Source organism: Debaryomyces hansenii, assembly GCF_000006445.2.
Source record: "Debaryomyces hansenii CBS767 chromosome F complete sequence".
Taxonomy (NCBI): Eukaryota; Fungi; Ascomycota; class Pichiomycetes; order Serinales; family Debaryomycetaceae; genus Debaryomyces; species Debaryomyces hansenii.
Window position 1 is genome coordinate 291475 of NC_006048.2, and position 18742 is coordinate 310216.

Sequence of the window (18742 nt, forward strand, 5' to 3'; positions counted from 1 at the left end):
CGGAAATTGAAGAGTACAACATTTTGTAATCTCGCACGACTCGACATAAAATTTCTGGATTGCGACTCATTTGCATCCATTCGGTAGAAATTGTTCCTTAAAAACTTATTTATTATTAAACCAATCATATATAGCATAAACCGTATATAGGACGAAAATTGACACAGAAACAAAATAAATCATTGACACATAAAGTTAAAATGGCATGTAGTGTTCTTAACCGTACAAACCATAACCGGGACTTCTAGCTAAGTCCACCAGGCAACATTCTTCACCCATTGATCATGGGTGAATCATCCATAACCTCATCAAATATCAAGTTATAGTTGGAGTCATTGATACCATTGTTGATACCATTCGATGAAATCAAAAGATCGAGGTCTTCAAATTTTTTATTCGCAGACAGCCTCGTAGGTGAAGCGTAGGATTTCTTAGGTATTTCTTCGTCTTCGTTTATATTATCGCCGTAAGAATTAAGTGAGAGGAGCGACGAGGGGGATGTGAGTGATGTTGCTGATGTTGTGGTGTTCGATATGTTCTTGGGGCGTGGTTGGTGCTGTTGGTATGGGTATGGGGAGTATTCGTGCTTGATGGCCGAGGGGGTTATAAACTGACATTGGCTGCGCTTGTTGTCAGTGGGGATGCTATTCAATATGAAATCGTCGATTATTTCCTGTTTGATTTTATCGTTGTCGATTCTGTTGTGATCATGATGGTCGGAGTGGTCTATTGACGCATTGGAAATTGAGTCGTCCATCGAAAATATCGAGTAGGAGGGTGACTGCGCCAATGAATTACAACCATTTGTGTTAAGTCTCGAATGCTCTCCCTTTCCCGGAGATCCCCCCTGGGGAGTCACCGAACTCAGTTGATTAAGATCCTCTTCGAATGCAGGTGGTGTGGTCGTGCCGCTACCACCACCCGGCGTGCTCCCACGATTCCTACCGTCCTGTCCTTCGTCGGATGTACTGCCGTTCTGCAACATGTCCTTGTAGGGCCTCAACACATCCTTGAACGTGTTTTGGTAGAGCAATTGGTCGATCCCTCTCGAATTTACCTCTTGCGGCAACAAATATGTAATTAGGTTTTCCAAGGACTTGACCTTATTTTCCACTTGGGTCAAATGAGCTCTCGTCAAAGGAGACCTCACTGTCCTTGGACTATATGAGCAACACCAATTGTGCTGAATACACTTGGAGCACTTTGGTGACTCTTTAGAGCACTTAAGCTTCCTTTTCCGGCACGAATCGCATGCTTGCTCTATAAGGTTGTTATCATGGTGACTTTCTGCTGCTAAATTAGTAGGTATCTTCATTAACGTAGTACTTGTATTATAAAACCTGAGTAAAACCCTTTTTACTCTGGAAACGTAATATATATTAATGTTTATTAAAACAACGCTAATCAATTAACTTTGGAAAATTTATTAATCTAATTAGGTCTCCTCTTTATTTGTATGAAAAAATTCAGGTGCGATTTTGTGTCACTTTTCCCACCTCACTGTGCTTCAACTGAGTTGAATGTCCGACTCCGATTTTGCTCTATGGATGGTTCCGGTGAGTCGCTACGATCATTCGAATTAGCCAACAATTTTCCTGTACTGCATGTGTGCCAGTCAAATGTGCTTGAATCAAACGAATTCTCATCAATTTTTGAGACGAAAGGATTCTCACCGTTCGCACACGTCGACATTCGGGCCCACCGGTGCCCGGCCCATTTTCCCGGAACCCAGTCCTCTCCCGGTGGACGCCGTTTTCCTATCAATTTGTTCGAGCGATTCCGTTACTACACCAAAACCATCCATTCAGTAGGAATAGCATCCCGTCCACCAAAGTATGACGCTATAGTACATGAAGTAGGCATTAAATTAAAAATACATCCCAAATATAGAGTGGGGGACGTTGGAAGTAGGGTGTTTCAATATAATTAGTCGAAATGATAGAGTGGTTATTTCGTAATAAATTTGATTCTGGATCAAAGTCTCATTGGTGGATCTCCAGGTCGGCATTCTCAACATTGTTGCGCCGAAAAGCTTTTGCGGTATAACGCTTAATCAGATGTTTATACTGTTTCGGAATAATCCAACGTAGGAAAAGCTTCGATGTGGCGGTATATGCAACCCATGAATTAACCCGTAATGAGGAGAACAATTATATAAGCAAGCATGCCGGTCTGGCGTGAACGGTTAGATTCAAATCCCCTCTTCCCCTCTTGGAGGTGAACCAATGAAAAGTTTTTATGGCGCTGGGCACTTTAGATAGTGAGAGAGAAACTCTTGGCCACGGTATTGACGCCATTTCGTCGGGGGACAGAGATATGAGAGCAAGAAGGATGGCACTTTGAGGGACCTTTGGATTTAATTTGCAAGGCAGTATTACCGGAGGTAGACCGGCGATTTGGTGCAATGGTCGAGGGTAGATATTCGCAGATGCAGGCAGATTTTTCTGATAGTGTTTGACGTAAAAAACATAAGAACAGTTCGTCTATGCACGTGCACTGCGGTGCTGTAGTTCGAGGCGGAAGAGGAGTAGGTAGCAGAAAAGGAGGCAAGGCAGGGCCGATAAGAGAAACGTTGACGAGCGAATGGTTGAGCTAGTGAAGAATTTTGGCTGAATGAACACTCGTATGCAGTAGGTAAACAACCTTGGCGGTCGGGATATAGGGTAATAGTAATGGCTGCGAAATAATGGTTATTTCGGTCTAAGATGCAGAGGTTTTACGGTAGGATTCCCAATAAGAGTGGATGTTCGATAATTGGTATCTCCAAATGGGGTAGTGTTAGCGGTGGGTATATAAGCGACAGAGATGGGGGGTTCCCCAAAATGGTGGTCAATATATTTGGTGGACATTGATATCCGCGCAGTGGTGCTCAACGCTTTTCAAAGGGCGTTGGGAACTAAATACGATAATCAGGGAATTAACGATTGGACATAGCCATTCGATTAGTGGCTAGATTGATTAGTGTACCCTACAATTAAATATGTACAATGTCTATTAATAATAAATAAATAATGAGCTAATCACAAAGGCATACCTCTTGGGGTGTTCTTTTGGTTTGATCTAGGTTTGGAAACACGCTGGCTCCGTTGGCTCCGCTGAGTCTTCTGGTTGCGACCCCTTTGGCTTTTGTAACCTCGTTGACTTGACTGACTGGACCTTCTGTTACCTCTGCTATATTTGTTTTTGATATTCACGTACGCAGTTGAGTTTTCAGTTTGCGAGTATGTGCTTCTCCACGTGCTAGGATCATTAGAGTCTTGTTGATTTCCAAAGTATGGTGATGTTGTACTGGATGGGGTCGAGTCCGGCACTTGATTTTTGCGTTCTTTCGACAAACTGCCTAGTAGCTTTTTGAACTGCGGGAAGTAGTTCAACTGTTCTTTAGTAATACTAGCCAATTTCCCAAAATCACGCTTGTTCGTGGGTAATTTATGAGCCATGTCCTTCAATGTATCATCATTGAATACATTTTCTGCCGAATTCAAGCTCAGATCGACCATTATCTGCATTCTCATATTATTCAATTCATTACAAGAATGCTTGATATGGTCGCTGTTTTGTACTCCAGCACTTGTAAAATTAGTTATGGAAGGGATTTGAATACGTGATGCACTGACAAATGATTGGAATTGATAGCCATTTGTGGGATTCACGCTTCCACTAATTGTAGCGTTTCCTGTAGATCTTTGCTTACTTTCAGAGCTGAAATTTATCTTAATAAATTTTCTATCGTGCAAAACAGATTCTGCCTGTTTATCAAGTTTAACATAATTAGACGCGAACCCACCTTTCATAATTTGGTATTCACAAAGACATCCTTCACTCAACAAATAGAAAAATATCCTTTCAACATCAGTCTTATCAAGTGCTCTACCTTTACCATGATACGGATTTAGGTTATGGCCAAATTTCATAATCTTGCTATTGTTTGAACCTTTGAATACATCCTGGCAGTGCAAGACGGTAACCCTATCATCCTGAATAGATTTCACTAATTTCAATATATCTTTAGCGTATCCAGTAACATCCTTTTCAACGATGGTGATATTGCTTGAATTGATGCAATTATCACATTTCTTATTACATGTTATTGGGTTAAATTGCTCATTAAAATAGTGCAAAACTTGTTTCCGACGGCAATCTGTAGTGTTTTCACAGTACTGAACAACCTGCCTCAACTTCGCTAAATGGTTTTCTTTACCTTCGCGATCCAATTCCTCGTCTCTCTGAATCATATTCTGTAACGACCTGGCATCCTTATAGGAATAAAACATTATACATTCAGAATAGGCTCCATCTCTACCAGCTCTCCCTGTCTCTTGATAATATCCTTCTAGAGTTCTAGGTATGAACAAATGGATAACATATCGAACGTCAGGCTTATCAATACCCATACCAAAAGCAATAGTTGCACATATAATTTGAAGTTCATTTTGCTGCCATTTGTTTTGGATTTCAAATCTGTCAGTAGGCGAAAGTCCCGCATGGTAATATGATGCGTTTACTCCCCATTCATTTAGTTTTTCAGATGTATGCTCACAGGACTGTTTCGAATGACAATATATGATACCAGTTTTATTAACTTGTTTAGTTAAGATATAATTTTTTATCCATTCTAAAGTATTTGATGTCTTCCATTTAATTTCATAAAACAAGTTTAATCTATTGAAACTTTGCTTCAATAGTATTGGGTTATCCATTTTTAGATGGTGAATAATATCCATTCTAACTTTTTCATTTGCTGTTGCCGTTAATGCCATAACAGGAACCTTAGGGTAATTGTGCTTAAAATAATTCATGCCTTTGTAATCTGGTCTAAAGTCATGGCCCCAAGAGCTAACACAATGAGCTTCATCAACGACAACTCTGGCTAACTCGTTCATGTCATATAGTTTTGTTATAATTCTTTGAATATGCTGCGATGCATTAATCATTTCGGGGGATAGGTAAACCAAATCTAATTGACCATTTCTGAATGAATCAAGTGTTGATTTCCGTTCTGATGCAGAACCTTTTGAACTGACCATTCCCGCCTTGATATTCTTGTTCAATAGATGCTGAACTTGATCTTGCATTAAAGAAATTAGCGGAGATACAACGATAGTGGTTCCTCGAGTCTTACCTGACTTTACTAATGCTGGTAATTGATAACATAATGATTTACCTCCACCAGTAGGCATAAGGACAAACACATCTTTTCCATTCAAAGTTGAACTTATAGCGTGTAACTGATTAGGCCTAAAATTTGAAAGTTTGAACACTGAATTTAATTTACTGTAAACCTCTTTTATAAATGCTTCTGAATTAGGAGGAATATTTTCCTTATTAGGTTTATGATTATTCAAAATGTTGATTAGTTCATCTTCATCATCGCTAAAATCAATATCGCTATCCAAATGTTGAGAAGGTACATTCATCGCTAAATTATTCTCTGTAAGAGGAGACTTGGAAACAATAAGTGGGTTTGGTTTCGTTTCGACTAGGGTGTTCTTGATTGTTGATGGTTTAACAAACATATCGTAGTTCGCATCACCTTCATCATCAGAACTTATTTCGATTATATCTTCGGTATTATTCAATTCTCTTTCTTGATTTAATTGTGTTGTAAAATCTTCTATTTCTTCGATGTCATCATCGTTACCATTGTCATCATCGTTACCATTGTCATCATTCATATCATTATTATTATCGATGTTTGAGATAAGATCAATTTCGGAATTAGGTAGATCATTGTATTTGATACCAAAATTCTCCGCCACGTCAGGACTTAGTCTAATGTTGTCAATCTCATTATCACTATCGAGCTCGGTGTAGTTATCCGAGTTATCTGATTCATGTTTGTTTCTCTGAGATTCAATATATGACTCGTCAACGGATTCATTATCCAAATTCTGTTTTTCAAATTCAATAAAACTGCCTAGGTCATACTCATCATTTCTATCTTGACTCGGCGTACGTAAGCCATCCATGGTATTATCTCCAAAATTATCCTCATCATCTTCACTCTCGCTATTATTAATTATTTTCGGAGGATTCAGCTTATTCCTCAAATTAGATTGCATAACAAGTTCTCTAGCCTCGTTCAAATTGTCAGCATATCTCGATGGCGACGAAGTTTCATCCACTAAATGAAATTCGCTTTCTTCATTACTCGCAGAGGAAGGCTTTTGAGAGTTTGGGTTAGTAGATTCTAAATTTTCCCGAATATTCATAGCTCTTGCTATGTTACTTTGATTAACCTCAGAGAACTGAGAGCAAAAATCAATTTTATCGATTGTGTTTAAGTTTTTTGGTGAATCAGAAATCCTATCCGAATCAAAATTAGGAAATTCATTAAGCTCAGAGAGACTTGATGTATCATCATGCTGCAAATCATCCGTTAAAAATAGTAATTTTCCTCTTAAGCTAGATTGGTTTTCATTGATTTGCTTGAATTTCGGCCCAAAAGTCTTGTTTAGATAATTTTTTTTATCATCAAGCGAAATAGCGGTCGATTCAATCGTTGTAAACCTCTCCATCAACAATGCTATCTTTTGCTCACAGATCTGTATATATGCTTGTTGAATCAGTGTCTGACTATCAGGATTCAATTTTTGTTTCTTCTGATTTCGAGGGGCCTCCATCGTGAGATCTATCACATTTTCGTCTTCCTCTTCTTTGGGATTATTAATATTTGTAGTTTTATTGTTATTATTGGCGATATTGCCGTTACTCTCTGATTGTATGTTTGTATGCTTAGCAGGTTTAGTCGTACTATCAATATCAGACACGTTGCTAGCTCGATCTTTACTGGCTATCAGCCCTGTCTCCGGTATTGATAGAGTCTCCATATTATTTGCTGTTTGTGTAGACTGCTGCAACGGCTGATCCGATGGCGGTCGTATGTTGATCCGAGTGCTAGTAGCACCAGATTTTGGAATAGTCTGCTGTGAACCTACAGACAGATTCATCTCACCCATATGACCCGTCGCTCGAAATACTGATCCAGTGGATCCCCTGATCCCGTTATTTATACTCAGATCAGAGCCATGTCTTGCCAATATGCTAATGATCTTCGCATTGGGTATCTGGGGCTTGTTCAAGTCCACCCATTTCAAGTGTTCTGCTAAATTATTCCCAATCATCAACCATCGATTACACTGTGTCCGTCGTACCTGAAGACTACTAAATGCTATCTGTTATCCAATATGACCTATATCGCTTAACGCGTAAACAAACCGCTATAGTAAACAAACGATCCTCTTAATAGCGCTCGCGATAGTCTCTTAGATCTAGCGTGTGCGATTCATAAACATAGTAGCCAAGTTTGGCCATTTCATTCTATTTTTTTCTACGCACGGTACACCGAACCATACACCAATAATATCATATTTCCCCTCCGTCTCTCGCTGGCTTTAAGCACCACACTTGATACAGACTGACATATTTCGCGGCGTCGATTCTCCGAACTCGGGCCTTCCCGTTTAGCCCCAAACATCGCACCATCTGCCTGGAAAAACTCGGACTTACATCTTCTGATTTAGTGGTGGAGAAACTCGGATTACATAAGGCTCCATCGCAAGAGGAGTATTCTTAACCCACCCGTCTCCACTAGCTGATATTCCGGTCAGACCATGTCGTGGTGCCCGCCTATACCGAAACCACAATATCGAGCACCCTGACGAGGGCGGGGCCGAGGGTTCGTTGCATTGTTCAGTCGAATAAATATTCATCCACAATATTGGGCCACAAATCATGTCATTTTGTAAGTGGTGTTGCCGAGTTCTTATGGCTATTCGGTACCAAGCAATAAAACATCGAGTGATTTAGGCATACCCGCGCGTATTCTTGACTTGAACGTCGTTCCCATAACTTGAGCGACCGTTTGCATCCAGTTACGTGTTTAAAAGGTATGTAACTATCATACCATGGAACCTATTTCCCCCCAACTTACACAAGTTACTACATCTAAAGAGCCTTAGATATCAATAGAACTTACATACTACACTGCCATTGCTACATCCGGAAAACTATCCACGATTTGGTCGAAGAGTCAATTAAATGGAGAAGCGTAAAAATATGCCCATGGTAGGGGTACGGCTTGTGTAATGTTGTATTTCTAATTCTCCGCTTAGTTGATTTTGTACGCAGAAGCCCATACTCCAATTAAATCTCCAAATGTATTGTGCAAAATTTTCGTGCTCTAACTTTCCCTATTAATCGACTCGACAAGACAATTACATGCTTACCCCATTTAGCCGCAGACTGTAGAAGGGTTTTGTTATTGGTTTTGTAATTTATGTAGCAATTCTTATTACTCAACATTATCAGTCGTACTACCCTCACCTTACCAGGAAAAAAATTCCATTAGCTCCGATGCGGAACATTTATCTAACGGCCTAATATAAATAATTGCAAATACCCAAGCATTTTTAATATCAGAGATATATTGAATTACTTTTAGATATTATTCTTTTCATTTTTACACAACATATATCGCATAATATATGTACACCCGCTATATATATATATCAAAGCACAACTATAACAAATAATGACTGCATATCAACAAGTGCCTTTGCAAACATTGCCATTAAATGATAACATGATGGGATATCGCCAAGTGAACAACGAACAGTACCAGAAGCTTGCTGGTGTAGGTGGATTTGGGTCTGTTGAAAGTACGGGAGTCGATGTTGGAGCAGTGAAGGGTGACCTTTTGGCGGATTTATGGCTGATGCCATCGAGCCACGAGTGCGCATCTTCGACATCTAGTACTCTGAGTTCGTCGTCACCGAGCCATAATAACATGTGGAAATCACCAGCTCTGATAACACCACCATTAATGAGCCAGGGAAATGGAAACTATGGATATTTACCTGGTGGTGGTGTAGGAAGTGCGATGCAGCCTAATTACGGGATGAGAGACAGTATAGAATACAAGCCATTGTCGAGCAATATGGTATTTAATGACTTACCAGCATTGACTGAAGAGAATTTGATGTATGGCACGGATTCGAATTCGTTTGCATATATTGGGAGGAACTCGTCGTTGTCGGACCATTCGGACGAAATTTTCAATTTCGAACAACAGCAACTTCATCAGCAACAGCAACAGCAACAACAACAGGTATTGTTGTCTCAACAGGCAGCTCAGTATCCTAGCATTGAGCAGACACAACAACAGAAGAATAAGCAATTAAATGTGAACACACAATTGTACAAGACCGAATTATGCGCTTCCTACATTAAGATGGGAATATGTCCTTATGGAAATAAGTGTCAATTTGCTCATGGTGAGAACGAGCTCAAGTCGGTATCAAGACCTCCAAAATGGAGATCCAAGCCTTGTGCCAATTGGTCTAAGTTTGGCTCATGTCGTTACGGCAACAGATGTTGCTTCAAACACGGCGAATAGATGTTACGTTGGTCATTTAACAGAAAGTTTTTCAGAACATAAAAAGTACCAGTTACGGGTTCATTTGGAGTCTAGTTAGTGCAACTAGGCTAATTTATTTATTTGATTATTTATTGTTATCCAGTTAGTGATGTATCTATCTTGGTTTACGATATTCATGGGGTCCTAGATATTTATTATTAATGTTAGTTTTGGTTTTAGTTGAAACATCTAGTAAAAATGTTGGATTATATATGCTTATATTAGCAATGTACTTAATATAATTATTGTATTACTAAATTTGTAGTAATATTCGTATCGCTTTGTCTTCTTACTCCGATTGTTTCGATTGCTTCGGAAAAGTCTATTTTCCATCGACACCTATCACCGAATACTACTAGGTGCATATGAACATTTCACCTGGTGCAGGGATATGGCTCGCATATGAGTTGGCTACGTTGTGACCCCTCATTGCTACTTACTTGTGCACAAGGTCCTCGCTACAATTATTGAGAGCATAGTTTAGTCGAAATAGTAGTACTTTGTTACGATTATCATTAAACCATATGCCTAACTTTAATATTGTAAACTACTCCTCTATATATAGAATAAACATAATCAACAATTCCAGTCTCAGATATTTCTAAACATCATTATTATGTGGTGATGTGACCATGATGTTATCCACAGCGCCCTCTAAGAAACCCAAACGGATATCATAGTGAGTAAATTGCTGCAACGGATGAATTAACTATAGCCTCTCCTCATCGACTGGTATAGTTGATAAGGAAAAAGCCTTAAATCATTGAAACTGGATAGTTTAATGCTCAATTTATATTGAAATGTTTTTCCGGGTAACATAACTGAAAATTGAGGTTGGTTACTGCACGAATTAGTATTTTTTTCATTTCAGAGACTACTCATAGATTATTACCTATAGATATTAAAGAGTAAAGAGTCAAGATCCCAAGAGACGCTTAATTTCAAATTAGATTTTGAAATAATGACTTCCGAAACTGATGTTACCTGGGATCAATTATCAGATATTTATGAAAAAGAAATATTTGACTCGTTGACCAGTAAGAGAATACCATTCTTGCGAAAAGTTCAACATCTTTTAGATACTAATAAAATAACTGATGATAAACAAGAATTGCTAGAGTTATGTCAAACATTATTAAAGACATATAACTATTACCAGGATGTTAATTCAAGAAATGAGTTGTTAAAGACGTTGGAAAAAATCGTTCTTTTCAAGAATGAGTTTTTACCGGTTTTTATTAAATTTACTTATGACATTGCGGTAAAAGAAAGATCAATGGCAGTTACAGATTACTTAACTTTATTGAGTTGGATCAATAAATTTAGTATTATAACTAGTGATTTAGGAGTCAGTAACCAGGAGTTGATTGATAAAGTGGTATTGAGTCAAGCTTACTTGTTTAATAATTGCGTTAACACAATTCTTAATGAAAGCAACCAGAGCTTCCAACACAGAAGAAGAATCAATGATTCTGTATTGCTGTCTACCAAATATTCCATCACACATACTTTCGTTAAGCTGGATGGTTCAACTAAGGTAATTGATAATTATATTAATGCACTTACTTCTCCTTCTAATAAAGTTCCTCCAACTGTTGTGATTTCTTATTTGGGGGTTATCTCAGATGCAATTGTCGATGCACTTCCAACATACCCTGGCCTTTTGAATCATTTGAATGAATCTGGTGGAAATGTGAAATCTTCGATTTTAAATTACTATACTAATCAAGTTTTATTAAATAAGATTCCTCCACACGATTATTCGTTAAAATTGTTCGGAAAATATATCGAATCTTCTATCAATGAAAACGATTTTAATACTGTAATTGTGCCAGTGTTGGATAAGGCGATTTTAAGATCATCGGAAGTTTCGTTTGGATATTTAATTCCAAGACTTATTGAATTCTTAAGTAAAGACATTGATTTAAGTAATACTTTAGTTAATACAAAGCTTTTAAATAACTTTTTAAATGCATTTAAGTCGCCTAAAGAGTTAACCAGAAATGGAGCCTTTACTTCAATGGAATTATTAATTCATAATCATTTTGAAGGGGCTGCAGACGATATATTGGCCAAATTAATTGATGAATGTTTAAAGTCATTCAAAGGTACCTCGAATAATGAATCAAAATATTTAATTGTTAAGACTCTATCAATGCTTAAATTCAAAAATACTGGTATATCGTTACGGATCTTGAATGGATTATTACCGCTAGTATCAAAAGATCAAAATGAAATTTCATTGAATGGTTTAATTAATGCCTTCATTAACCAATATTTGGACTTAATTGTCAATAATGAAGAAATTTCAGATGAAGATAATTCTAAGTTCGTCGATCAATTCAAGCTTGGTCTTAGTGATAAAAAAATGCCATTAAGACGTATCTGGTTTCTTGAATTAGGTGCATATGTATATAATACCATGAGAATCGTTCACAATGTGAAATTTTTACAATTAATTGAAACTTTATATCCAATTTTCATTAGCTCAATTGAAGAAGCCCAGCAATCTCCTTTGCCAACGATTACTACTAAGGGTATATCATGCTCATATGTTTTGATAACTTTAAGCTCTTTAGTTAAAAAGAGCTTAAAGTTAATTGATGATAAGAAGGTTTTCATCAACTCTTTACGTAATACTGAGAAGCCCTCAATTTTAACAAGCTCGAAAGTTTTCACAAAATTAACAAATCTGACTGAAATAATTTGGTTTTTGAGAGCATTAAGGGAGGCTTCTGGATATATCAACCTGCTTGATCAAAACGACAAGAATGCATATGGACATGCGTGGATTTATATGGCAATTTCAGAAAATATTCCGTATGATTTGAGGCTTCAATGTTTAAAGTTTATGGGAGATTGTTTGAATGAGAATGCTGAAGAATTTAGCAAATTAATCATAGATTCCATTTATTGTGTCTTGATTGAAGCTGATAACCAGAAAGACCAAGAAGTGTATAGCTATAATTTCAAGTTTTTATCTCCAGTCTTATCTGTTATAACCCAATCAAAAAATCACCATACCTCAAAGATCAGCTTGCAAAAATTATTAGTTGCAGCAAATCATGATTTAATTCCAATTAGAAATGAATGGGTCGGACTTTGTCAAAGATCAAATGTTAATATAGGTGATTTAGTTGGGAATAATTCCGATGAAATATTTGCATCTACATTAGAATTTCTTAAGAACAATGCATTTGCGGGTCTTATATACAAGGCAGCTATTAAGTCTATGAGTATGATTTCTTTTATTAAGCCAGAAGTTTTTGGTCCAAAATTATCTGCTTTGATGTCATCCGATCTTGATATTGATAAGATTGTTAATATTGATAACCAATCCATCCAGATTTGGCAAGGTACCGATGGTGTGCTAGTTCTTGATGTTCTCAACAATAGCTCTGATTCGAAGAGAAACGATGATAAAAATAATAGGGATTACGAGACTAGAAAATGGGAAGAGGAAATGAGGAAGGAATTAGCAAATAAAAATAAGGGGAAAATAACAAAAAAGTTAACTAAAGAAGAGCATGTCCTTGTGAATGAGCAATTGAACAAGGAATCTAATACTCGTAAAGAAGTCCAAATATTAGTCAACGATTTCCACCGCGGAATCGACATTATTAATGACTTGGTTTCTAACGCAACTCAAGTTGATAATGGGTCAGCACATTGGTATCCAGTGGCTATATCTAAAATCCTCATCTTAACTGAGAGTAAAGTTATCCCCCAATTATTGCACGATTTACCATTAAAGTCGTTTTTGCATTTGGCAGAATTGATTTCATCGCGATTAGGTTCATTAAAAGGTTTCGTAGGAGTGGCTATTTTAAGACTCAATGGAGTTGTAGGATTAAAAGAAAATTTGCTAGAAGAACCTATTTTAAGTTTGACTTCCAGAATTTTGTTCAGAATTAAGTTTCTCTCTGATCAGAACCCATTGGATTCGTTATCATTATCATATATCTTGCCGTTGTTAACAAAAGTTCTTGAAAATGGTAAGATGGTGGCTATGAAGAATGCAACCAAGCAAAAAGTCACGTCGGAATTTGTTGAAGAAGATCCAGAGGAAGAACAATTATTGTTAGCTATTGAAATAATTTCCTCTCACGCAGAAGTATTCGAAGATGATACAATTCCTAGACAGAAGATTTTGGAAGTAATATTGTCGTTAATGAGATTGCCATCAAAGGCTAAATTGTCGAAAGAATGCTTTTTAGCCATGTGTCAACATATTTCCGTAAGTATTACTAAAAACGATTTAAAAATACTTTTTGACAATGTCATTTCGCCTGAAGTATTTGTTAGAAATGCAGTCTTGGAAGGTATTGATTCTGAATTCGACTTAACAACAGAAATGAATTATTCCAACGAATTATGGATTGCTATACACGATAATGATCCAAATAGTGCTGAGCTTGCGAGAACAATTTGGGAAGATAACAAATTCGAGCTTAGTCAAGAAGCACCAACTCAATTGTTGCAATATGCGGGCAATAAAGACTCCGGATTACGTTTGTCCATAGCAAATGCGATTTATTCGTCTGTATTGGCATTGCTTGATAGCAACAAGAATATATTTGAAGAAACATTGAACGAACTAATTGATCTTTATCATGTGAAAAAGAATCCACCTCCACCTGCGTTAGATAGGTTTGGCTTAGTTATTAAGTCTTCATCAGACCAAAGAGACACCTGGGAGGAAAGATCAACAATTGCGTTAACTATAAAGCTATTGAGTCCTTTCTTTGAAAAGCAAACAATTGAGAAATTGTTCAGATTTTTGGTGGATGAAAAGGCTTTAGGTGATAAAGAAGATTTAGTCCGCCAAGAATTGCAAGAAGCTGGTGTTGAAGTTATCAAGAAACATGGGTTCACTAATATTGAAACTTTGATACCAATTTTTGAAGCTTGTCTTGCTGCAAAAGATGATGGCTCAAAAACACAAGATAATATAAGGGAATGTGTTATTATCTTATATGGTGCATTAGCACGTCATTTGGATGAATCGGATTCGAGATTGGATTTGATTGTTGATAGATTAATCAAAACTCTCGATACTCCATCCGAAGACGTTCAGTATGCTATATCTGAATGTATTGCACCATTGGTTGTTTCATTCACTCCAAAATTACAACATTATTTTGATATTTTGTTTGAAAAGTTGTTTGAGGGCAAAAATATGGCTTCAAGACGTGGTGGGGCATATGGTATTTCTGGTTTGGTGAAAGGTTCAGGAATTAAGTCATTATCGACATATGATATTATAAGAAATTTAACTGATGCCGCCGATGACAAGAAGAACTCACAACGCCGGGAAGGTGTCTCATTCGCTTTTGAATGCTTATCTCAAAGCTTGGGTAAATTTTTTGAACCTTATGTGATCGAAATTTTGCCAATTCTCTTGAAATCCTTAGGCGATCAAGTACCAGAGGTTCGTGAAGCGACTGATTCAGCTGCAAAGCAAATCATGAAAAACACCACCAGTTTTGGTGTTAAAAAGTTGATTCCTGTTGCGATTTCTAACTTAGATGAAATTGCATGGAGGTCTAAGAAAGGTTCAGTCGAATTGTTAGGTTCCATGGCTTATTTGGATCCCACACAATTGTCATCATCATTGTCTACAATCGTACCTGAAATTGTAGGTGTATTAAATGATACACATAAAGAGGTTAGAAAGGCTGCTGACCAAGCTTTGAAGAGGTTCGGTGAAGTTATTCGTAACCCAGAAATTCAAGCCATTGTACCAGATTTGATAAATGCAATTGGTGATCCAACGAAATATACTGAATCTGCGTTAGATAAATTAATTCAGACACAATTTGTGCATTATATCGATGGTCCTTCTTTAGCTCTTATTATCCATGTTATTCATAGAGGTATGAAAGACAGATCTGCTGCTACAAAGAAGAAAGCATGTCAAATTGTTGGCAATATGGCAATTTTAGTTGATAGTAAAGACCTTCGCCCATACTTGTCTGCTTTGGTCGGGGAATTAGAAGTTGCTATGGTTGATCCAGTACCAGGAACAAGGTCAACTGCTGCTCGTGCATTAGGTTCTTTGGTTGAAAAATTAGGAGAAGAACAATTCCCTGATTTAATTCCTCGTTTGTTAGATACTTTAAGAGATGAAACAAGGGCTGGTGATAGGCTTGGTTCTGCTCAAGCACTTTCAGAGGTTATTTCTGGTCTTGGTATTAACAAATTGGAAGAGTTATTGCCAGATATCTTATCGTCAGCATCATCCCCTCGTAATTACATTCGTGCGGGTTTCATGCCTTTGTTATTATTTTTGCCAGTTTGTTTCGGTTCTCAATTTTCACCATATTTAAATCGTATCATTCCGCCAATCTTATCAGGATTGGCTGACACAGATGAAGAAATCAGGGATACAGCATTGAGAGCGGGTAGATTGATTGTGAAGAATTACGCTAAGAAGGCGGTTGACTTATTATTGCCAGAGTTAGAAATTGGATTATCAGACACCAATTATCGTATCCGTCTTTCTTCTGTTGAACTTACCGGTGACTTGCTATTCCAAGTTACTGGTATTTCAGGCAAAAGTGAACTTACGGAAGAGGTATCAGAATTTTCCGGTGAAGTTAACAAGACTCTTATCGAAGTTCTTGGCCAGGATCGCCGTGACCGTATTTTATCATTATTATTTGTATGTCGTTCTGATGTTGCAGGTATTGTTCGTAGTGCCGCTGTCGATATTTGGAAAGCATTGGTTGCAAATACTCCAAGGACAGTGAAAGAAATTTTGCCATCCTTAACCCAGATAATTGTTCGCCGTTTAGCATCCTCAGATGAGGAACAGCGTACGATCGCAGCTCAGACTCTTGGTGAAATGATTCGTCGTGTTGGTGCGAATGCTTTGGCTCAATTATTACCAACTTTGCAATCATCGTTGGTATCTGGTGATAACGATGCCAAGCAAGGTATTTGTATAGCACTTTCTGAATTAATCAAATCAACACTGTATGATGGTCTTGTTGAATATCAAGGAGTATTTATCAGTATTATTCGTGATGCCCTTATTGATCCTGCTACGAAGGTCAGAGAGGCTGCTGCGGAAGCATTTAAAGCTTTGCAAGAACAACTTGGTAAGGTTGTTATTGATGCAATTTTGCCATATCTTTTGAACATGTTAGAATCTGATAATACGGAGAATGCTTTATTAGCTTTGAAAGACATAATGGCGACAAGGGCAGATGTTATTTTCCCAATATTGATACCAACTTTGTTATCTCCTCCTATCGATGCATTTAAGGCAAGAGCACTTTCTTCATTGGCTTCCGTTGCGGGACATGCGTTATACAAGCGTTTGTCGCTTATTATTAATACTTTAGTTAGTGCTGTTATCGATTCCAAGAATGAATCAGAAGCATCTCAAGATGAAATTAAGTCTGCATTTGATAAAATATTATTAGCTATTGACGATGATGAAGGAGTTCACCCATTAATGCAACAATTATTATCTTTAGTTAAGCATGAAGATGCTGCAAAACGGGCGGTAATCTATGAACGCTTAGGTTCATTTTTTGCTCATACTAATCTTGATTATACCGTCTACATACAAGATATGGTATCGCAGTTCATTCTTTCATTGGGTGATAGATCCCCAGAAGTTGTAAAGGGTAGCTTTGATGCATTATCTGCTTTAGTTAAAAGACAAAGTAAGGAATCTCTTGAAAGGCTTATTAAACCTGCACGCCAAGCCTTAAGCATTACAGGTGTCAGAGGCGAAGAATTAGCTGCATTTACATTACCAAGAGGACCAAATTGTATATTGCCAATTTTCTCGCATGGTTTGATGTATGGTAATAGCGACCAAAGAGAAATGTCTGCACATGGTATCGCCGATATTATTGATAAAACACCGGCAGCAAATTTGAAACCATTTGCTACTACTATTACTGGTCCATTAATTCGTGTCATTGGTGAACGTGTCTCATCAGACATTAAAGCTGGTATCTTGTACGCTTTGACAAGCTTGCTTTCCAAGATTCCACAGTTTTTGCGTCCATTTATTCCTCAATTACAAAGGACATTTGTGAGATCCTTATCAGATCCACAAAATGATGCATTACGGTCCAGAGCAGTTATTGCTCTAGGTACATTGATAGAACATCAACCCAGAGTAGATTCCTTAGTTACAGAATTGGTAACTGGTGCGAGAAATGCTAGCGAACAAGGTGTTAAGACTGCGATGTTAAAGGGTATGTTAGAAGTTGTTAGCAAGGCTGGTGAAAATATGAATGAAGCTTCCAAAACGTCTATTTTATCATTAGTGGAAGATGAAATTACACTTGTTAGCGATAAGTCAGCTGTTTCATATGCGAGATTAATTGGTTCTTTATCACAAATTTTGTCTACTGAAGAAGCTACAAGCATCCTTAAATCAAAAATTTTGGAGAAGCAAAATGATGTTAGTGTTGATAATCACAAATTTGCGATATTGTCTATTAATTCCTTCTTGAAGGATGCTCCACACCATATTTTCCAGACCGGATTATTAGACGAGATAGTTACATTTATAATCAATTGTGCTAATTCTTCAAACGATTACATCAGTGCTAATGCGACTGTTGCAATTGGTAAATTATGCTTATTGTTGAGCGAAACGAAGTCACCAGTCACCTCTAGCACAATTGTAAATGATAAGCAGTTTGAAATTGATGATGATAATATACACAAGTTGGTCGAGCAGTTGGCTACTAATATGGTTAAGCCGAATTCGAATTCTCCAGATACAAGAAGATTATCATTGGTAATCGTTAGAACCATTGCAAGATTCAAGTATCAAGAATTGGTTAAACCATTCTATGATCTTTTAGTTCCTTCTGTCTTTACCTGTGTTCGTGACACAATTATCCCAATTAAATTAGCAGCTGAAAAAGCATACATTGCAATCTTCAATTTGGTAGATGACGAACAAATGAATGATTTTAACCAGTGGTTCAACAGTAAACAGTCCAATATCTCGGGAGTTGTTGGTATTTCTATTATTCCAAGATCAATCGGTGATTATACAAAGAGGGTTGCTACCAGATTAGCAGGTGTCGAAAGAGAAAGAATAGAAGCAGGAGGTGATGAAGAAACTTTATTTTCCGATAGAATCGAAGATGAAAGTGAAGTTTGGGCCATAGGCGGAGTAGATTTATCAAAGTAATTATTATGCTTGATAGCGAACAATGTTGACTAGATTGAATATATATTTTAGAATAGTATACACTGCTAATTGAACTGAGTAGATAAGTAATTGTAAGAGATTGCATGTGAAGTTCCTTCATTTCTATTGTGTCTAGAAAAATCGTCCTATGT

General features: G+C 37.3%; 4 protein-coding genes across 4 annotated transcripts; 2 read left to right on the forward strand and 2 right to left on the reverse strand. All coding sequences in view use genetic code 12, as the record gives it.

Moving 5' to 3' along the window:
* Positions 1-271: 271 nt before the first annotated feature.
* Positions 272-1315, reverse strand: DEHA2F03366g (DEHA2F03366p; the record flags this gene model as incomplete). The annotated part of the gene is made up of 1 exon (XM_460512.1): positions 272-1315. The coding sequence occupies one exon, from the start codon at positions 1313-1315 to the stop codon at positions 272-274; it is 1044 nt and encodes a 347-aa protein (XP_460512.2).
* A 1705-nt stretch (positions 1316-3020) lies between these two features.
* On the reverse strand, positions 3021-7124 carry DEHA2F03388g (DEHA2F03388p; the record flags this gene model as incomplete). The annotated part of the gene is made up of 1 exon (XM_460513.1): positions 3021-7124. The coding sequence occupies one exon, from the start codon at positions 7122-7124 to the stop codon at positions 3021-3023; it is 4104 nt and encodes a 1367-aa protein (XP_460513.2).
* A 1409-nt stretch (positions 7125-8533) lies between these two features.
* On the forward strand, positions 8534-9397 carry DEHA2F03410g (DEHA2F03410p; the record flags this gene model as incomplete). The annotated part of the gene is made up of 1 exon (XM_460514.1): positions 8534-9397. One exon carries the CDS (start codon positions 8534-8536, stop codon positions 9395-9397), a length of 864 nt encoding a protein of 287 aa, XP_460514.2.
* Positions 9398-10379: 982 nt separating this feature from the next.
* Positions 10380-18590, forward strand: DEHA2F03432g (DEHA2F03432p; the record flags this gene model as incomplete). Its single annotated transcript, XM_460515.1, has 1 exon — positions 10380-18590. The coding sequence occupies one exon, from the start codon at positions 10380-10382 to the stop codon at positions 18588-18590; it is 8211 nt and encodes a 2736-aa protein (XP_460515.2).
* Between the last annotated feature and the right edge of the window lie 152 nt (positions 18591-18742).